Here is a 23395-nt window from a genome sequence, read left to right on the forward strand (position 1 = left end):
TTGCACACATGCCATAGATTTGCCACCACTGTTATAGATTATAGTAAAATAAAACTGTAATAGGTCGAAATCCAACATGGATTTATCCATTTTATGAGATTAAATCCCACAGAGAACACTGAATGATCACTGAATATTCAGAAGTAGGGTTTAAAATAATATGGTTGAATAATAATAAATAATAATAACTTTATTTTTGTACTTTGCCTCTATCTCCCCGAGGGACTCGGGGAGGCTTACATATGGCACAATCTGTCTAAAACAACACATAAAATAAACACACAATACAATACAAGATAAACCAATAGCATATAAAACAAAGTTTAAGCTCAAAATAGTGCCCAATAAACTATGATGAGAACTGTCATAAAACATAACCAACTATAAACAGGAACAGGGGATAGAATAGTGCAAATTTTAGCTAATGAACTAGGGCATAGGATGAAAGTGCATTGCTGTGGAATTAATTACAGACCATTGGGATTAGACATTCTCAGAGGCTTGTCCAAACATCCAAGTCTCCAATTCATTCCAGAAGGAGGACAGTGTGGGGGCCTGCCTAATCACCCTGGGGAGGGTGTTCCAAAGCCAGAACATTACCTTCAAGAAGGCCCCCTCCTTTGTCCCCACCAAATGTGCTTGTGAGGATCTTAATGCTCACACAGGAACATAGGGGAGATGCAGTCATGAAGATAGACAGGGCCTGAACCATTTAGGGTTTTGTAGGGGATGACCTGCACTTTGAATTGGGACTGCTAACTTATCGGTAACCGGTGGAGCTGTTTTAATAGAGGCGTTGCCCGCTCCCTAAAATTAGCTCCAGTTAGCAACCTGGCTGCTGGCATTTGTAACAGTTGTAGTTTCCAAGCTGTCTTCAAAGGCAGCCCATGTAGAATGCACTGCAGTAGTCCAACCTGGATGCAACTAAGGCATGAACCACAGTGGCCAAGTCAGGCTTCTGTTTCTTGAATTGTTTCTTGAATGTTAAGAAATTCTAATGAGATGAAAGCAGGAGTGAAAAGAGTATTTGCAGCTTGAGACTTATTCTGCATAAAATTCACATGTGGTTCTTTTGCATACATACAAAAAATCCCAGCATTTTCTGTGCAGGAAACATCCTTTTCTGCAACAAATAAAATAATAAATAATTTTCCATTGAATATATCCTGAATTGCAAATAAACTTCAGAAATTACATTTATCCAAAACTTCTGCACAGTGGGAAGAAAATAGCTAAAATTCTTTCTTCATGGAAAAAATTAATAACATTAAAGAATTACATCCCTAATCATAAGTCAGTGTTCATTCAAAAACATCATGAGGTCACAAGATGTAGCTTTGCCAAATGTGCTTATCTGTGCAGGCTCTCCATTCAATTTCAAATTTAAAAATGCTTACAGTATACTAAAGAAAATGTGTATGACAGAAAAAAGGTAACAATCATCCATAAAATGTTGGCATAAAAATATTGGTTGAATATGAGCTAGTGCATGGCATATAAAGTACTTTGAAATAGGAAAGTGACCATGGAGAGTAATTATATGAGTAACTGCTTTATCCTTGGCCATGACACATTAAAATCAGGCCTAATTCATATGATTAATATATTAATACTTTCATAGCATTTTAAAAAACAGGCAAGGAAAACTGCTCTAAAATGAATTCTACTTTGGTGAAATAGAAGTTGAATTATATAGATACATGTAGGATTAATGGGGGAAGGAATATCCTTCCAGTGCTTTCCATCTAGCATAGTATATCTGATGTGTGCAGTACATTCCTCCCCATATTTATCATCTTAACTCTTACTTTACAGGACCTTCAGGATGGAATTGGTAGACAGCAAGCGGTTGTCAGAAATTTGAACATAACTGGGGAGGAAGTTATTGAGCAGTCATCAACAGCAGATGCTAACGTGTTGAAAGAAAAACTGGGCAGCCTGAATTATCGGTGGAAGGAAGTCTGCAGACAGCTGGCAGATAGAAAAAAGAGGTAGGCTAACAAAGCTTTTTTTAAAATAAAAACGATCCAAGCTAACTTTTAATAAGACCAAGATATATTATATTATAATGTTTTTTTACTTGATTTAGTATTAGTTTTATATAATAATGTATTGGTTGTGAGATTCATTTTTGTGAACTGATGAACAAACAAAAATATCCATAATGATGATAATTGTGGTCACTTATAAATCTGATGTAAAAAATGCAAATTCCAATGATGTAAAATAAACCAAGCCAAAGTATAGCTGGTTCTTAGTTTTTGTTTTTTGGTTGGGTTTTTTTCAAATATATCTCTTCCAACCACTAAACATCATTTTCACAGCAGCACTGTTTGGGTTCCGCTAGAGCACCTGGTAATCTACTCACTAAATGGTATCCTGAAAGGAGAAATATTATATTATGCCAAATTTTGAATTTTATTTTTAGTGTATTATTTTTATGTCTTGTTTATGTTGGCAAAAGTTGAAAAGAAAAAATGTATAACCTTTACTTATTATCTATAAAATTAAATCATAGTATGTTGAGTTTTAACAACAACAACAACAGAAAGGAGATATACAATTCCCTGAGCTGGATTTAGGCTTTGTTCCATTGAAATCAATGACAGAGATTAAATTGTCCAATTGAATTCAATGTAACTTCTAACCCGATAATTTAAAATGGAATCAAACATTATTTGTTTAGCTTGTCCTTGTCTGCATTTCAGTAGGCGTGTGCATTCATAATGGCTTGTGGTACATAAGCTCTTTTGGAATCAGTAGAACTTATTACAATTGATATTTTAGTGAAACGTCTTCATGATTTAGTTTGTCTTCTTGTTGTTTTCTTGCATGTTTATTTAAAACTGTACTCATCGAAATCAAGCCAGGCTTGCTTAAAGAAAAAGAAATGCTGTAAATCTTTTATATCTAATGTGTAATATCTATAGACTTAGCTATACATTCGTCTGATTGTTAAATATCGTTAAGAATGACACAAGTGTTGTCACAGATCCCTGTCTCATTTTGTCACTAGTTTTCAGAATGCTTCAAGTTAAAATATATTGTCCAGTCATTTCCTCCTTTTCTATCTTAAAAAGTCACAATTTTGTTTCAGCTGAATTATTGTATCAAAAGAAGGAACACAATTTCTATAGTACGAAACTTAAATTTACTTGAAGCTGGTGGTTGACAGTATAAAAGGCAGTCCTAGAAATTTCTTCAGTCATCTTTGTCTAGAAATTACTATGATTTTAAAAGAGAGGTTTTTTGTTGGTTGCTTGAAAGATTGAAGTACAATTTCAGGATTTTTTTTAACAAGTGAGAGAAAATAGAGTGGCCTTTCTCATTTTATTTGCAAGCCCTTCACTTATCTTATGCCCACCCCTTGCTACTATGAGTTTGCAGTAGAGGCTCATAGTAATATTACAGGTTTCCTTCATCACAGAGCCCTTTGTTATTAATACTGATGATGCCCAATTTCATTTAGAAGAAATTTAAAACTATAGATATATGTTTGAAAAAGGGGAGGGAAATATAAAACATTACTGTTGAATTTAGCCATTAAAAAAATTGTAATGTGTGAGATACTGAGGATACCCAAAGTAAACTGTCGGAACCCAGAAGCCTTAAAGAGCCAGACTCAGGAGAATGTCCAAAAGAAACAGTTTATTGAATCAAACAAAAGGACTCAGAGACACTTACTTCAGTGCCTCTGGTCAAAACTCAAAAGTAGCTGCAAAGATTAGCTCAAAAAACAAATTTAGGAAATAATCCGGATTAAACAGAGATATAATCTGGATTAAACTGAGTAGTGTCCAAAGACACCCAAAATAGAGCAGCAGATAAAGGGTAAGCAAACAAAGGTCCATGAAGCAAAAGCCAAAGTCAAAAACAGTCCAAAGTCGAAGAAAGCCAAGGACAAAGTTGCGAGTTTCCAGAGTCCACGTAGTCAGCGTCGTCGTCATCAAAAGCAGTTTGAAGTCAAGGAAGGAGGAAAATCGCAGTCATGGGAATCCAAGCCGAGTTCAAACACGGAAGATACAGCATCCTGCAGATCCCAGACCCAAGCCGAACACGAAAGCGGCAGTGACAAAACCCAAGGCACAAAACCAACACTTGGCCTTCTGCAATGTTCTAACACTTTGGTTCTTACTTTTATCTACAATTCTTCACCTGATGATGAGCTGCCCTCCACCCCGTCATCATCACTTTCAGTTGGTTTAGCTTCTACAGCTGAACGCCAACGCCCTTCTCTCCAACTCTTCCACCTCTTCTCAAGACTTAGATCTCCCCATGATTCCACAGTATCACCTGACTGCCAATCCCCACCACCAGAAAACCCCGCAAATGTGTCACTAGATGTTGGTTGGGTACACACATCTCTAACTTCTTGTACCTTAGTCCAATCCAATGACTGATTCTCATCCCCATCACTCACAGACCCATCACTCCCAGGGAAATCCATGAAATCCTCTTCCTCTGTGGGAGCAGTAAGTATGTCCTGGATCTTCTTCCTTTGATACTCCCCATCGGACCCCGACTCCCGAGTAGACCTCTTAGTTCCCCTGTTTTCCACCCATTGCATCTCCTTCTCCTCACTCATCTCGCTTTCAGAAAACCCCTCGAGGGAATCTTCATCAGTGGGCGACATAAGTATTTCTCGAATCCTCTTCCTTTGTTGTTCCTTGTCTAACTCCTGAGCATACCTTTTTCCTCTTCTGCCACTCATACTAGCATTAGTAGCGTGTCCAGCAGGCTCTACTACAACATAAACTGCCCAAAGATGCTAAATCTAGATGCTAAATCTAGTCCATACAGATTTGTTTCTGGTGCAGCCTCAAATACCTGATGATAAAATGTTGTGTTTTGCAGTTCTTAGTAGTGTTAGCTAGCTTCAATCAGATTTTTCTTTTCCAATAAGTTCAAGCACTTTAGTTCCTTTCAGATAACGGGGTACATATGGTAAGTAAGTGGGAAAACAAAGTCTTGTAGAACTTCAAAGATAAATACCTGTATTATTCTCTAAACTGCTTTTTCAGTTGAGATCATCCTCTCATGTAAAGTAGACTCTAATCAACATAATCTGATACTGTAATATATTTGTTACTCTTTGAGTTTTTTCCAATGCCCCAAATTGTCCTTTTCACCTTAAACAGTAAACTGTTCCCTTGCTCTGGCAACACAATCCAAGCAAATCTGTAATTCTAAAAGAATTTGAGCCCAGCCTATAAATCACAGGACTAAGAGACCTGGAGACAAGAAAGGTGTAGATGAACCTGGTAATGTGAAAAAGGAATGGAAGAAGAATCTCATGAGTTGCCCTTGGAATAGGAGCATGGGTTTTTTTACTTTAAAAAATAGTTCAGATGCACTGAGGCCACATTGGAAACCCAAGGGATTACAGTCCAGTAAGTATAAAAAACTAGATGCAGCTAAAGCGAATTTGTTTCACATATTAAATTTTCACTCACTGGCCTAAATAGCTATTCAACAGAGAACTACCCAAATTTTTCAGTTCTACGAACTCCTTGCACGTAGATAAAGTACATTTGCAGTCCTTTGGGGGGGGGGGTGGTCAAAGGCCATGAGACTATTCAAATATCTGCATTGCCATAAAGATGCTTGCAAATGGACTCCTATAGAAGCAATGTTGTGTAACGTTGGTATTGAAATCATTGTGATAGGCTTGTTGTTTCCTGGATCTTCCTTTTTGCATTTCTTGAAGAGAGAACAATGTGTGATCATCTTCAATCTTCTGGTACTTCATCCATTTCTTGAAAATTATGACAAGTATGCCAGCAAATTCCTTTATACTGTAGTCTAGGATGTAGTTTGTTTGGCCTACAGATTTGAAAACATTTAGGTTAGCTTGGTAATTCCTGACTCTATCTCCTTTCATTATCAAGGTCCCTGCTGCTGAATTGAAGTACTCTTTTTTTTTTTGGGGGGGGGGACTGAAGCAAAACAGGTATTGAGTATTTATACCTTTTACTGTGATCTGTTAGAATTTCACCATGCTTACAATCTCACAATGTTCTTTGTCCTACTTTTGCTTTGAATATATTTGAAAAACAAACCTTTCTGTTGCTTCTTTTCTTGCTTAGACTGTCTCAGCCCATTTTGAGCTTTAGCTTTCCACCCACTATTCTTGCAAGCTTGGACTATACATCTAAATTCTTCCTTGTAGATTTGCCCTTGCTTCCCATCTTTATGCATGATCTTTTTCCTTGTCACTTTTTCTTTGAGTTTGCTGTGCAGCTATATCACTTTTTCTAGTTTCACATTTTTCTTCCTAAATAATCATTCATTATATATTAATATTTAATGGTGTCGGGCAGAATTTTCTATTGGTAACTTAGCTACAAAACCTTAATTATGTATCTAAGTAGTATCTTCCAGCCCAACCCCTAGAATCCCTGTCACAGCAATCTGTTCCCCTATTGGTCAGGAAACATCTGACTGATGTTCCCACTCTCTCCCAACAGCAATCTCTGTTGTGACAGGTAGAATTGGGGTCCCTGTTACAATTTCTCCTCACATCATCAATTTCCCATGAATAGTAGAGGAAATGTCACTCAACTGATATATGTGTTAGTAGTATCTGTTGCCTGGTATGTGAGGATTGAGGGCTTTCATGCTTCTTATGTATTCCCTAAAGCAGTGAATATGTAGAGAACATGAATATGAACCAGTTTTGAATGCATAACTCTCAGCTGCCTCAGTGAATAGTTTATATAATCATATTTTATGTAACTTCATAGACATATGGATAAGAATATTTACATCCTGTTCTAGATAAGATTAGATGTTTTTTCTATAGTAATGTTGGATAATACAACCTATAGCCAAAACCAAATTTCTATCTGAAATATCAAAATGAACATTTTATAAATGAACACAATTTAACACAAAAGTATTTTGTCCCTTACCTAAGAAGGCAGGATACAAATTCAAATTTGGCGTAACTGTTTAATTAAACAATATAGCCTTGCACATTCTCTCAATGTTTTTTGGTACATGCAAGAGTATAATATTCCAATTAAAAAGTGAAAGGTCAGTTTTGTAAGGCTGAGGAAATGATTGTTTTGTCTGAACTGGGAATAAAACTGTGGCCCAGTTAACTACAGTTATACTACATTTTACAGGTTAACGTTACACAATGAACTCTGCAAAGTTCAAAAAAATAGTTTGGACAAAAATATTGTTAATTGAAAAAATGAAATAAATGGTTCTGAACTCTTTACACTTGTAAGAGTAGCAACAAAAGATCTTTTCCACATAGTCAGTCCCACTTTTATTACCATGAAAACATATAACAATTGAATAAAATTGCAGCATCCAACTAAGTGTTGATTTTTTAAACCTTCTGTTACTATGTGGCTGTCTTTTCTTCAGAGAGATGAGACCATTATTGTATAACTCTTATAGTGAAGCTGATATTCTTTCAATTTTGTTGTTATTTTGGCATCCTTTCATTTAAAAGTATACTACAAAATCCAGTATCTTTCACATCCCATCATTTTTTGGTTTCATACATGGTAGGAAGGAACCGGCAAAACCAATTCTGTGTCTTTCTTGATTTAAGGCAGCATAAAATAATTTTTAAAATAATAAATTAAAACACCAGTTTTCAAAGGTAAAAAGATGACGTAATCAACAGTATCATTTAAAAAGTGTAATTGAGAACATTTAAAATATAATTTCCAATACAGATTTTAAAACGCATAACATGCATAATTAAAATTCAAAAGGCTTGCTTGAATAAAAACATTTTCATATTCTGGCAGAAAAGGGAGTGGGGATAACCAGATTTTCTTTCAAAAGGGATTTCACAGCTTGGAAGCAGCCACTAAAAAGCTTCCAAGCCTTCCAAGCCCTCACCAAATGTCCCTGCAAAGAAGGTGGAGTTGAGAAAAAGCTCCCCTCTTTCATTTATTTTTTCATGTCAGAAGCTGATTGAGAATATACTGCAAGTTGCTTCTGGTGTGATATAATTGGTTGTCTACAAGGATGTTGCCCAGGAGATGCCCAGATATGTTACCATCTTGTGGGAGGCCTCTCTCATGTCCCTGCATGGAAACTTGGGGCTGACAGATGGAAGCTCACACCGTCTCATGGATTCGTACAAAAACACAAAACCACAGGTAGCTCCATCAGAGCTATCCAAAAGATGCAAGAAATTTCCTTTTGATGTGTCCTCACCACTTCTGCCTTCAATGAGGAGGGGCCATGACCTGCATCATGTGGTGGTGTTCAGCAGAATCCATGGCCAAAGAGGAGTAAGGGGCTAACCCCCCCCCCCCCATATGTGATAAGATGGTAGGTCTGAGACCAGGAGCACACCCTAGCTGCAAACCTGAGATTCAGTGGGAGAATAACACCATAAAGCATGAGCTGAATCCTTTTTCACCCATCTGCTTTCCAACAGTCTAGGAATACCTATCTGTTGCCTAGATTCAGTTTCATTTTATTCCATCCTCATCCAGTCAATTACAGACACCAGCTACTGCTTTAGCACAAAAATAGTTTTGTGGTATCAGATGGAAATGATAGATAGAGCAGTATGTCATCAGTGTTACTAAAACTATGGATGGGACTTAAATCCATAATTGGGTAAAGACTGCAGTTCTAAATATACTTAGGGTGGAAAAAACTGCTTAACATAGCAAGACTTACTTCCAAGTAATCATGCATAGCATTGTGCTTCAGCACAAGAATTTGTTTTTCTTTTTGTGCTATTATTAATGGAAATGAACACAGATTTCATAAATAAATAAACAAATACAAGTTATATTAAATTATAACTTAAGGAACAAAGGCCAAGGAAGAAATTTTATTTCAAAATGCAGACTACAGATTGCCTTTTTCCCATTTCTTCTCAGCACATGTGTGAGCAGACAAACACACTTTATCCAACATACTTCTATGCTTCTATATCTTAACAAGTTTGCTATATCTGGCAAATTTCCAGCACCTCACAATTTTCCCCTAGGACATTGCATGACACCTTTGTGAATGAACCAGCTGCCACTGGTTGAAAACATGAAGACATTAATTCATTTAAAACTGGTTGTATTTGATTACTGTGCTTGCCTAACTCTTCCTAATAAATTGCAGAAATAAAAAGACAAGGTTAAAAGTTACAACCACACACCAGTGACCACTAAAATTCCCATTTGAAAACAGCTACTGATACTGTTATAAATATTGACGAGAGGTGTAGATTTCTTAAGAGATGTGAGGACCTCAATAAGGAAGTTTGGTTTGGTTTTGTGAAAACAAGAAAAACTTTGAAATCTGTTATAAAGTCCATGCTTTATATGATTTATATCTCTGTGTTTGAATACATAGGTCGTAGGGTCATACCATAGGTTTGTGTAAATAAGGAAAACTGTGTGCTGTCTCAGGGTGAACATAAATCATACAAAATACGGTCGATTTATGTTACTTCATTTAAAAGCAGACTAAACAATATAAAACTATTCCTTATAGTAGTGATAGGGAATTAAGGGTTCTTCCTGTATGATTATTACAACTCCCACCATCTCAATCCCATGGCAAAAGACTGGTATGAATTGGTCCATCACTTTGAAGTAAAATATTATCCATCATTACTTTAGAAGATACTGAGTGTGTGAAGTACCATGGATTGAGTGCCCCCACATTTATTGGTCACATCTCCTGCCATGCATGCATATATTTACTTAATACAAATTGTGTATCCTTTATCTGAACTACTGGAGACCAAACTTTAAAAAAATATTTGCACATCCATAGTGAATGGGGATGGGAGAAAAGTAAGTCACGTGTTCTGCACCTACTGTGTTTTTCATAGGGGAGTCTTTACTCTACCACTGTCAGAAATCTTGTGAGGGAAGATAAAATACAGAAAGATTTCCCACAATTTGCCTATAGTAGTCCCCTGAAAAAAAAAAACCCAAACAACAGATATCCCAGAAAATTCCCTAGCTGTCAGAATACTTTCTGCCTGTTTTACATGAGGTTAGCCTGAAGTCTCTAATCAAAGAACCAGATATTGCTGTAATAAGATGAGCTTTAGTGTATAAAATACATCTTTTAATTATTATTTTTAAAATAGTTATTTTAATTAAAATTGCTTTCACCTAATCTATGACATACAGCAAGCCTCTCTTATGCACAGATTCAGTATCCATGAATTCATTTTCCAACATCGCAAAATTACAAACCCCCCCCCCCCCTCGTTTGTGGGTCTATCTAGGTCCTCCAGTATGATTCTCTGGTGTTTTTCCAGCCCAAGTATAGTTAAAATATAAGGCTCGCTATTAATCATGGTCTTGAAAAATATCCTTGTGGATAAAAAGGTTGTACTGCAATACAGTAACCAACCAGATGGTATAATTGTATTTTTTGCAGTACAGAATTGTAATGGCTGTATACAGTGCCAACCTTACCATTATTACACATGGGATGTCATGAAGGAGGAGTTGTTACTATGTTTTTACTGCTTGATATAGGCAATTTTGTTCTTCACCTGCCAAAATAATTTCACTGGTTTTGGAGACTAGACTTGTGTGGATGGGATGTATTAATTTTCTTCTCTCCTTGGCTGTCAAAATGTCTTAGACTTGCTCTGGGTCTTAAAGTTGTGTTTGAAAAGATTCATCCTCTGGGGTACAAATCCATGGAGAGATGCCAGAAATGTATCATTAGCATAATTGGCCAGAAGCTAAAAGAGATCCTTTAAAATGCTTCTAGATCAGATAGGGGCCCCTTCCACACAGCTGTATAAAATACACATTGAACTTGATTATATGGTAGTGTGGACTCAGATAACCCACTTCAAAGAAGATATTGTAGATTATCTGCCTTGGCATTCTGGTTTATATTGCTGTGTTGAAGGGCCCTAGGTATGTCTGGTTTTGTCAGGCTCCTCCCTAGCTGTTTTCAACCTTTAGATTCACAGAAGCTGGGTCTGTCAACATCTTTAATGTTTGCAAGAATATTTTAAAGCCCATATTTAATTAATTGTTATTAATTACATTTTAATATTTAACTATATAATTCACATAAGTGAGCTGTATTTTTCATTTACTTTTAAATTATATGTAAATTCCTTGCCATGTTCACTGTTGTTCTGTTTATTTAAAATATATTAGGAGTGTTTGTAATGCATGTAGCTACTCATCCAATATTTCAGACAGCGGCTGCAGCATGTTCTTGTATAAAGGTACTGAAATGACTCTTGAAATAAAATATCTAGCACTTAATTGCAGATGGAGAGTTTTAAATACACCATTTGTTACTCTTAGTACCACATGTTGGAATAAATCCCAGCAAACCATTAGACCTGAAGGCAAACAAAGATATAACACTTGAGATCTCAAATGCTTGAGTAAAACATTTTTAACCTTTGCTGTCAAAATGACAACCCTAGAAACATAGGATTATTTTAACATATTAAAATATTCTCTTCTTTATCATCTTCCCTTCCCTGAACTGCACATAGCATGTCACTAATATCCCTTTATGTGTATGGCATGCTAATCCTAAATCTTTATAGCAGTGTATCTCAATGCAATTTAATATCTGCTGTAGTTAGTAAAGTTGGCTATATTGTACAGAACGGGTAGAATACCATTATTATATTACAATAACAATATATTTAACAAGCGGAGGTATGGTATTGCTGGATCCAGAAAATGATGAATGGCTTACTCATGGGAGACTAGGGCCCCATCGACACTGCCATATAATACAGTTTGAAATTACATTAAATGGCCAGTGTAGGTTAATATAATGCAGCTCAATGCAGTTAAACTGCATTACATTAGTCCACACAGACCATATAACACAATTTCAAACTACATTATATAGCTGTGTAGCTGAAATCCAGGTCTTAGCTCCTTGAATGCGGTAGTAATGAGGACACATCTAAAGAGCACCTTCTTGGACACTAAGAATTAATGGAGAAATTTAATAAATAATACTTCCTGCCTCCAAGAGAGTGCAACTGCACACACCCTTTGATTACTTTCAACCTGTTTAAACCAGAAGTTAACCTGAAGGAGCTTGTTCATCCTAATGGAAGACCTATGCAAGAAAAAGTTTAATGTAATTTAATTTAGGACAGACTTTTAGAATGAATTAAAGAAATTATTTTGTATAAAAGAAAAGTATGCTCATCCTTAGAACTGCAGAGATGTGTCATCAGTATGCAAATGGCAAATAGGCTTATTCCTCCTTCTTATCAGATTCAAATAAAGCTGAAGGATAGCTGTTTGGATTATAATAATAAAACATATAATTATTAGGGCTGTGGAAAAAAATCATAAGAGAGTTGTACATTGTATTTCATTAAATCTGTACATACGACCTGATTTTCGACCTCCTAGAGCCACCCCCTCCTGTTGAACTCAAATGGATCAAAACATCCACTGATGAGTTTTCATAAAAAGTTTTTGTATGTCATTTTTCTAACTCCCATCCACCTTCCTCTCCCTCCTTGTGCCTTCGGTGGTGGCAGAGCTGTTCTCCCCCCCCCCCCCCACTCTCCATTGGCCTCTCCCTTTCTATGAACCACTCAAAGGCTGCAATCAGGTCCTGCCCTGACTGTTCTCCCCCTCTCCTTCCTTGATGAGGGAGGTCCTGCAGCCTCTGATGGAGCTTCCCAGGCATGTGACTCATCATGAGAGGGAGGCCAACGAATGGGAAAAGGGGGGGGGGGGCTTTTCTACTAGGCACAGGATCTGAAACTGTCACGCCAGAGGCCTTCTCCCCCCTCAGGCCTTTGACTCTTCCCAGGCTCAGTGCAGGGCAGGGCCTGCTCACAAAAGACCGAACTGCAGAGGGAGAAGAGCCACCCCAAGCCCCGAGGGACCTCCTCCTCCTCCAGGTATAACTTAGTTCTTACAGGGGTTTTTTAATAGCAAAAGGGGAAAAAACTAATTTCTCATCACTTTATATTAGGTATGACCCAGACACCTTAGGAATTGTTCAAAACACTTCAGAATAAAAAATAGGCATTGCATGAATTTCATAAAGACAAATGAAGCATTTTTTTTAGTCATACACACTTCTAATAATTATGCTAAATAAAACTATATGAGACAGAGGTGTTTTTGGTAGGTGCTTCATCTGCCATGTTTACACTACTAGATTTGTCCTGCTTCTTGGCAGGGGGTTGGACTGGATGGCCCACGAGGTTTCTTCCAACTCTATGAGTCTATGATTTACAATATTGCTAGAATGTTTTCCATTTAACTGTGCCATTGATCTTCCCTTGTCTTTAGAGCCCCAACTGCCTTACATGTTTATAAAGTTGTCTTCAGGAGCAGTGGTTGGCTAGCAGGGACTTTTGCAGGCAGTAATAGACTCACAACAGTTTGATTTTTTTTTAAAAAAAACCCTCTTTAGATTGCTTTAGTCTCTTGTATGTGAGATAAATTTGCCATACAACTTTGCATACAACATGTAACATACCTCACTCAACTTGAAACACTAAAATGGTATCTACCCAAAGTGTTATCTCTCTTGTATTCAGTGAGACCAGATCCCTATCTTCTAAGCTATAAATGCTCTGAATATAGTGAATTTAAAAAACCACATTTTCCTTTTGCAAATGAGAGGATCTGACCTGAAGTGTTCCCACTTTCTGAGGTGAGATAAGTCATGGCTAGGAATAATACTGGTGTCAGGTTTAAAATTTGTTTATCCATGCTTTTCAATTCTGTTAATTTTAATCTTATGGGTTTTACTTTTTTATGAGTAGGCTGCTATTATTAGTATAAATATTTCTATTTATTTCATCCTGTTTTTTAAATACTGAGAACCAAGATGAAAGTATTTAATTTTGTAAGAAATAGAAATACTCTTAATGTGTCCATCCTATGAATACTCACCAGAGAGATACATCCTATTAAACATTGTGGCACCTACTTCTTCAAAAACGCATATGATTCCCATATGGTGTAATGCTACACTAGTTCCAATGTTTTTTTCTGTCATAGTTCACTGTCTATTTTCCTTCTAGTTCAGTGATCTTTAATGTGAATGTTCTGAAGTAAATTGTATAGATTGAAGTCATTTGACATCTCTTAAGTGGAATGTATACTTTTGGTTTTATCCTTTGTAGGTTTTTCTTTTCAGGAACACTTCCAAGTTTCTCTAGCTTGAAAACAATGTCCTATAATCTGAGGTTTATTTTGTAGAAGAAACAATGATACTTACTTGTTTTTAATCACATACTTTTTACAGAGTGCTGTTTGGAATGTGTTGACAAAAGAATCAATACTATCTCTCAAATTAGTGACATGCATTCTTCCAAGTGTTGTAAATTTAATTTAAAAAGAAATGCCTCTTAATTTTGCCATTTAAAATCTAACTGGAGGATTTGAAGAGAATGTGACATTATCATATGTTAGAGATATTTGGAGATTTTCCAAAGCCTACTAGAAATGTATCAAGATGTTCTAGGAGCTGGCATTTATTGCATGTTTGCTTTAGTTGTGGTTTGTACATCACTATCATGATAATCATAGTTTATTATTCTCTCTCTGTGTGTGTGTGTGTGTGTGTGCATTTGCTCATGCCTTCAGAAGTAAGCACCACTTAATTCAGTTATTCTTCTGCCAATGAAATTTAGCCCTTAAATACTTGTTGAAGCAGAAAAAAATGTTTGACTGCTTATGGAAAAAAGTAGGAAGGATGCCAATATAATTTGCCTGGAAGGAAGCATCAGAGGCTGGTAACAGCCACTAAGAAGGTCTTCACCAGTGTTCCCATCAGATGGGTGGTGGAACAGAGGACAGGGTCTTCTTAGAAGAACTCAAACACAGGGAATTTCATATAAAAATATACTGTTCTTCAGATAAACTGAACCTGATCCATATAGACTTTATAGATCAGGATCAGCATTTTGGAATATCCCCAGAAACAGACCAGCAGCTATCAGACTTATTTCAACAAGAGAGTTATGTGTTCCCTTTAGCGTTTAACCCGTCCAGGTTAGCAATCTGGATGCAACTCTTTGGACCAGCTGAAGTTTCTGCACACTCTTCAAAATCAGTTTTCAACTAGAGTTCATTACAGTAATCCTCAATAGGATGTGATGAAGGCATGTGTCATCTTGGATGGATCTAACATTTTAGGAATTGGCACAGCAGGTGCACAAACCTTAACTGTGCATCTACCTGTCTAACCATTGCTGAAACCTAGGCTTCCAGGCTCAGTGTTGAATCCAATAATGAACCCAGGCTGCAAACGTGTCTTCAGGGCTTGAATACATATTCCCTGATCTGCCTTTCAAATGACCAGGAGTGCCTCACTTTTATTAAGATTAAGTTTCAATTTATTTGCTCTCATCCAGCTCATTACTGATGGCAGCCATTGATTTAGGAACAAAATAACTCCTTTGGATTGTGTTGGAAAGTAGTACTAAAGTTGGGGGGGGGGGGGTCATCTGCATACTGAAGCCCCTTCCACACAGCTGAATAAAATGCCACATTATCTGCTTTGAACTGGGATATATGGGAGTGTGGACACAGATAATCCAGTTCAAAACAGATATTGTGGGTTATTCTGCTTTTATAATCTGGGTTATATAGCTGTGTGGAAGAGCACTGAATCCCAAAATTGCAGACTTTTCCCAGCAGTTTCATGTATATGTTAAATTGCATGGGGGGGGGGGGACGAACTCTGAGAGATTTCACAGGCTGATTCTTAAGATTCAAATAGGAGTTGCCTAGCTCAACCTTCTGGGTTTGTCACTCTGGGGAAAAAACCAAGTTCCATCCTAACAAGCTGACCCAGAAGGATACCATGGCTGAGAGGCCTGGGAGAACACACTCTTCTGTCTCATTTCCAGTGTTGCTTATAAATTGATGAACACAGACATGTCTTCCCTATAGCCAGGCCTGAAAACAAATTGCAATAGATCTAGATCAGTAGTTACCAATCTTTGATCCTACAGATGTTTTGGACTTCAGTTCCCAGCATTTCTGACAGTTGGACTTCTGGGAGTAGAAGTCCCAAAAGTTGAGAACCATTGATCTAGATAACCCTCCCATTTAAAACTCTTATTTAAGTGACTAATTTCAGACTTCAATGAAAAGATGTGCATCAGATAGCTAACACTCTAATGCTTATATGAACAGAAAGATATTTGTCTACTGGCCAGAAGACATCAGAGAGGTTGCTCACCTAGATTCTTATGTCAAAGAACTCCATGATCTGGGAGCAACCACTGAGAAGGAACTTTCCAAGGTTCTCCCCGAATGCTCCTATGATGGTTGTGGGAATGAGAGAGAGCCATCTTCTGGAGATTTTAAAACTAAGATGCATTACATGACGAGAATCTGCTAATTTAAGTGGGGCTTTTCATTCTCCTGGGCCAGATAATTTCCCACATTTGTTCTATACAGTGGCCCAAACTTCAGAAGCAGATTTAGTGCCACAGGTATCTGCAGGATGGCAGGGGAATTTGCTCCACATAATATCTGTTCCACCATTTATATAGAAATTATATATTAGGGTTTATTATTTTAAAATATCAGCTCAGTTTTGGACTTATAAAACATTGACTTTGACATTAATGTGTTTATATTAATTTAATTAAAGCCAAATGTATTTATGTTATTCATTGCTGAGTTGCTATAAAGAACTGATAATCATTACCCATCTCTCTCCCTCTCCCCCCCCCCCCCCCTATATAAAATCACCCTGTTAATTTCATTTTTTCTTATCACCACAGGATTGAAGAAGAACAGAATCTTCTGGCAGAATTCCAGCATAATTTCAACAAGCTTATTTTATGGTTAGATGAAGGAAGTAGTGCTACTGGCATTCCTCTTGAACCAGGAAATGAGTTCCAGTTAAAAGATACTCTTGAAAAAGTGAAGGTAAAAGGTTTTTGAAGAATTACGTATTCTTTCCTAGGTCAATAATTCCTCAGCCTTCCCTTTGCCCCATAGATATAAGCCATATATGTGTGTGTCTGTGTGTTCATTTCTGTGGAGCTAAGTAAAGTTGGTAATTAGTATCAGCCAGAACAATACCATATATATTAGAAATCACCCCATTAACATCACCTTTAAAAAAAAGCACACACACTTCTTGAGATGACTCTGCAGAGAAACTATTATAATTTATAATAATATATTATAATGTTTGAAAATGCTTAAAACTTCAACATTTATGGCAAGCCACAAAAGAAAAAATAGATTTTTTTTCTATTTAGTGTCAAACATTTGGAGCCCTAGTTGAAAGTTAGTGCCCATTATCAGTTTTTCAGTTAATAAACAGAAAACCCTATTTTGAGACATTTTAATGGACACAGATAGTTGAAGTCAAGTGTCAAAAGGTACACACTCAAAACTTCTTAATAGCAAATCATTATCATACGTCTTTAAAAAATATAATCTTGCATGAAAGTTCACAAAGTCTCAGTTTCTAGGTCAATTCGCTTAGCCATTTTGGCTGTTTCAGTATGGATTACTTCACTTGCTTGGTTTATGGTGTATGTCATCAAAGTAAACTAGTACACCACTTAGTATAGCTCAGAATAGTTGCAGTGCCAATAAGTCTAATGTCTGAGACCCAGGACAAATTCTCGTTAGCATTATAGAATTGAGCTTTATCTCCCTACCACACTGTTTGCTCCTGCAGAATTCTAGGAAATGTAGTTTAGGGTGGGGGCTGTAGAATTCTCAACTACAGAGGGCCTCAGCTTCTCTAAATGACATTTCCCTGAATCCCGCAGAAGAAAACTGGGTGATAAGTAGAGAAAAGTCTCAGTTATATAATGCTAATTCCGGCGCACACAGACAGCCCTTTATCCCAGGAGTATCTGCATTTAAAAAATGTGGATGTTCCTGGGAGCCTGTCTACACATGCTTTCTGGGGTGGGTGTCCAAATGTTCTGCTGCAACTAGCCCAGCAAACATCTACAGACTCCCCCACACTCACAGCCCCCAGCCCCCCTTTAATAGTTAAATAAACGTACCTGGCTTCCATTACAATCTTGCCAGAGCTCTCCCAGCATGTAGAAATGACGAGCAAAGGAGAGCAGGGGGGAGGGGAGGAAAATTGCTCCTCCACCCCTCCCCCACGTTCTCCTGGTGCATCACCTCTACATGCCGGGAAGAGCTCTGGCAACACTGTAATGGAGACCAGGTAAGTTTTCCTTACTTTTAAAAGGGGTTTGGGGGCTTGGGGGGGGGGTAGAATTCCCACAGTTTTCTGGACTAATTTAGTCCAGAAAACAGTAAGAATGATCTCTGGACTGCATTCCAGACACTAGAAGTAGTGGGTTCATCCTGCATTTTCCAAGAAGGCGCAGAATAAATCCACTATTTAATTAATTTGCCACAAACCAGTGTTTTCCTGGATTGTGGTGAATTAATTGCGGGTTGGCCAGAATATCATCTGGACAGCCCCCTTTTTATTGTGGAAGTTTCATTCATTCACAGCTCTTTCCCTCTTATTTTAGTGTGCTAAACTAAGTGTTTGCATGCAGTGTTAAAATGCCACAATATCTCCTTGAGCTGTTGAGGTTACATATCTTTCAAAAGACAGACTGAGGATACATCTACATCGTAGAATTTATGATGTTTGACAGCAGTTTAGATAACATAGCCCAATGCTATGGAATTACTGAATTTGTAGTTCTGCAAGAGCTTTTTCCTTCTCTGTCAAAGAGTGCTGATGCCTTACCAAACTACAAATCCTAGGATCCCATAGAATTGAGCCATCACCTTGAATTTATCACATCACTTTGCTCCCTCCCTTCCCACATTTCTTCTGGTGGGAGACTGCTGGAAGGCATTACTTTTACAAAAGGAGATCATTGACAGCTTTCTTGTGTTAATAAACAACTTTCCATGCCATTTCACACCAGGAGAGTGACATAACGTAATTCATTTAAGGAAATGACACAATTTACCTGCTGTAACTGTGATTTGCTTACCTTCTGGTGACCCTAGGGGAAATCTATCATATAATTTTCTTGGAAATATTTTTTTCAGAAGGGTTTTCCTTGGGATTTCAGTGAGACTGAAGGACTTGTTCAGGCTCACCTAGGGCACATATGTACTGACCATGTAATGAAATTTGAAGCTAACTACAAAATGCAGCAGCTACAAAACACATGCAATGCAAATTCAGGCCTTTAATGCACACAAAGCAAAGTTTTGGAAACTCTTAGTTAAACACCTTAATTGACTTCCGCAAACTCTAAATCTATGCTACATCATAAAGAAATATGGCTCCAAAGAATGCAAAGGACTTTGTAGATGTTTACCCACACTGGACCACATTTAAAAATTTGGAAAAAAAGGAGTGGGGAGCTGCTGAAAAACATCCCAAGGGGCAGCAGGGGGCTAATTGATCTCTTGGAACAGATAATTTATTACCCCCACTGCTAAATGTCACTTTCCCTTTCTTTCTTCCCATCTTATGCCTCCAGAACCACTGGTGCACATTTTGATTGAAAATGGCGGGAGAGGGGGTATTGCATTCTCTGGCAGCTCCCAAGCCACAGATACTGGTGAAACCCATTTGATGTCACCTTCTGTGGTCAGTATAATCCCTTTCCTGACCTCAAACCTGATCCAGACATGTCAATTTAATTATCCGTACGTCCAAACTGGTTTCTCCGACACTGGTTCCAAACCCATTTGACGTCACCTTCTGTGGTCAGTATAGATGTGCCCCGAATGGATTTCTATGGTTTAGCAAAGAGTCAAATCCTGTTCTACAAATTTGTAGTACAGCAATCACAATACTACACTGCAGTGCCTCTCAAGAATGTATATGTAGGTCAATAAGTGTATGTGTTCCAAAAATTATGTAAATAAATACTAGTTTATTGGATCATTTTTAAATGTCTTCCCAGTTGTAAGTCACTTACAAATATGAAGGAAGAATTTAGCTAAAAGACAGATTAATTTCCTTTTACTCAGTATTTAGTTTCAGTAACTGTATAAACTCTTCGGCTTCGAAGTTCATATCCATGAACAAGAAATAACATCCTCCCTGTGATGTTAATGTTGAACTGGATCATCTACTTTTGCTTTTATTTAAAGTGCAATCCTTTGGCCCTTTACCTGGGAGTGAACATCATTAAGCACAGTAGGGCTTATTTCTGAGTAAACAGACATAGGATTGCACTGTTAGTAATCCTGAAAGCCTTTTTCCTCACTTGGGACCAAAATCATTAGCTTGATGGTGGCTGTAAAGCAGAAAATTCTTGCCAAATCCTTAATGCTGCAAAACACTCCAGAAATGATTGAGCACTGATTCAAGTGCCTTGAAGAACAGCTTGAAATGTTTGCCTGTTCCACAGGAACTATTTAAATTTTCTTTTCTCTGCGAGATTTTGTGGTAGCTGAAGAGGTAGTTAAAAAGTCCCATAAAATGTCCTTTTTCTGACTCCTTTCTAAATTGAGTTTTGTCAAGAGCTACCAAAACGAGACAGCAAAACTATTGTAGTTCTGTGTTTATTACTATTTGCTATCTCAGAAAAGTTCAATAAAGTATTCTGAGAACTCAAATTGTCAATCTAGTAAATATGTCCATTCAGTGTGAAAGGCTGCAATACTGCAAGGTTCTTGCTCAAATTCAAAACATATACATTTGAAAAGTATCTTTGTTTCCAGTCTTAAACTAACACCCCAATTTAGCAGGAGACATAGAATGTGAATATAGGTGCACATCTGAATACATATTCTAATGGAAACAAATGGATTGTGAATTGATAACATGCACACTCAGACGCGTATCTAGTTTATACCCACTGTTCCAGATCCTGCCAGTAATACATGCTTAGAATACTTTTTTTGGTAGGACAGAAGGGATGGATTATTTGTTGGGGTTTCAGCTCTAAATGCAAGTTCCAGTTCCAACTGAAACCCATAAGTGGCATACTGATTTAACCATTCAGCCAATGATTTATCGTTGGCTTTAGGTCTCAGTGTTCAAGACACAGCAAGAAACTACAGTATTTGTAATAAAAATAATAATAAGAAAACTTTATTTCTAGACCTTCCTTTCTCTTTAGAAGGACTCGGGGTGGTTTACAGGAAAAAAATTCAAACATTCAGTGCTTTGAAATAGGTAAAAACAAATCAAAATGGTACAGGATAATGGATGGTAACAGCCAAAAACTTACAACAAAGGAATTAAGCATCAAAATAAAATAAAAACAGGAACAATCCATTAAGACATAAAAACTAAATAATAAGTAAATATTACAATGTACACTCCGAAAGCAAATTAATAGACATTACATTAAAAATGACTAACACTGGTGCTTCATTTAAGATGTATCATAATGCAAGTGGGTTAGCCAGCATTTAACATGTCCTAATCCTCCTCCTCTCAATACGCTAAAGTGCATAGGTGCGTTTTTAATTCCATAACTTACCTTTGTTTATTTTCATGACCAATGGACATTTGTGGAGTGATACATTGTAAAAATACATGTGTCAAGATGATGCTGTTTATATACCACTTTTGAGAATTAAAACAGTTTGAGGGAGGACTGTGACAGCCTGAATTGCATCTAATCAGAGTCAATACAATAACCTCATTTAAAGAAGTTGGCAATCTTTCCAAAACACTGACAATTATTTGATGTTGTTATTTTGACATACATACCATTATGCTTTTAATGGTTCTATTATGCTATTTTCTCCCACCGTGACTGAAATTCTGGTGACTATCTGGCTCTTGAAAAAAGATCTACCAAAGGAAAAAAAACCTACCTAATGCAAAAGCAGAACTGTTATCTCCACCCCACCCCTTTCTTTTCTTGAGGCATTGCAACCTAAAACAAAAACTGTGGATATTTTTGTGTTGAATTGAGCTCTCTAGTCTAGTTACTTCAACTGATAAACTAATCAATAGAGGTGAAGATAAGGGAGTTGAAAATTCTCCTACAGTTCATTTTAAATGTTGCATTTGTCTGTTCCAGTTAAGAGTGGAAGAAGTGCCTGCGCACAAGGGAATACTGAAACAATTAAATGAAGCTGGAGGAAAAGCACTCGGTAGTGCATCACTGGGCCCCGAAGTAAAACATAAGCTTGACACTAGACTCAAAGAGGCTAATCATCGTTGGATAAAGGTTAGATATATGAACAACTGTGTTGTACTATATATCGGTAATCTGTTACAGGTGTCTCCCATATTTTTCAGCAATCATTTTTCTCATTTCTCAGAGGGCCGGAAGCATCTTCTTTATTCTTGGACACAACTATAGAGTGGGTTGTTGTAGGTTTTTTTGGGCTATATGGCCATGTTCTAGAGACATTCTCTCCTGATGTTTCGCCTGCATCTATGGCAAGCATCCTCAGAGATAGTGAGACCTCACTACCTCTGAGGATGCTTGCCATAGATGCAGGTGAAACGTCAGGAAAGAATGCCTCTAGAACATGGCCATATAGCCCGAAAAACCCTACAACAACCCAGTGATTCCAGCCATGAAAGCCTTTGACAATACATTGAACTATAGAGTGCTTTGAAAATAGAAAGAAGGCATTGAATTGTTGAAGCCCAAATAGTGTCTTAATGCTGGCATTAAAACTATTACTACACATTATTTTCTTGCTCTCTGATCTTTCCCTAACCATGAAATTTCAAAATTCCATAGTTTCAAATCTGCCATTGAAATATACAAAGAATCATATTTGTATGAGAGTCTGCTCACACAGCAGAGAATCAGATAGCATGTGGAAAATATTTAAAATAATATGAAATATTTTACTATCTATAGCAGTTGTGGGTGAGACCTATGACCACATGACACAGGTCTTTTTTAGCTTCCTAGAACATGTCCCCAACAGTCCAGCAATGGATGGGCACAGTGATCATCATATGATGTTGCTGGGCTTCCAGCGGAGGTCTCACCCACAACTGGAGTGGAAGCATCATATGATGCTTCCCTCACAACATGGGAAGCTTTGTGTACTTCCCCCGTGTGATGGATAAAGTGTCACTGCAAGTGAGCAGCTCATGGGGCAACAGATTTGCCTGCTGCCCCTCAGTTTGCTGATAAAGCCAGGCAAAGCAGAATACTTTGCCTGGCTGATGTGATAAGGTCCCTAGTGCTCAATGGTTAGTAATAATGATGGCTACATCATTATTAATAGCCATTATTAGCCTTATCATCTATGAGAAATGTTTATGGAAAGAGAATTACATCCATGGTCATCATGTTATTTGTAAATATACTCTTGTTCCTCTAAGCTATAGGTTAAGACTTAAAATGGTTTCATCTTTTGATAGCAATCCTGGAGAACTCTGTGAATAAAAACTAGATGTTGAAAAACCATGCTTTCATAACTGTTCAAGAAATGTGATGCATAGAAACGGAAAATAGCCTTGAAACCAGCAAAAATAGTCAAGATGACAATTGTATTTAATGTCTATCGTGTTTGGT

General features: G+C 37.2%; 1 protein-coding gene across 15 annotated transcripts in view; it reads left to right on the top strand.

Moving 5' to 3' along the window:
- The window catches only part of DMD (dystrophin), a 1568405-nt gene that overhangs the window by 1061891 nt on the left and 483119 nt on the right, over window positions 1–23395 (top strand). For all 15 annotated transcript variants that reach the window (XM_067466757.1, XM_067466754.1, XM_060770144.2 and 12 more), the window contains 3 exons: window positions 1816–1991; window positions 16712–16859; window positions 21932–22081. In XM_067466757.1, the coding sequence (XP_067322858.1) occupies window positions 1816–1991; window positions 16712–16859; window positions 21932–22081 (474 nt within the window). The remainder of the gene's footprint in view (window positions 1–1815; window positions 1992–16711; window positions 16860–21931; window positions 22082–23395) is intronic.

The sequence above is a fragment of the Anolis sagrei genome, chromosome 3 (genome assembly GCF_037176765.1).
Source record: "Anolis sagrei isolate rAnoSag1 chromosome 3, rAnoSag1.mat, whole genome shotgun sequence".
Lineage (NCBI taxonomy): Eukaryota > Metazoa > Chordata > Lepidosauria > Squamata > Dactyloidae > Anolis > Anolis sagrei.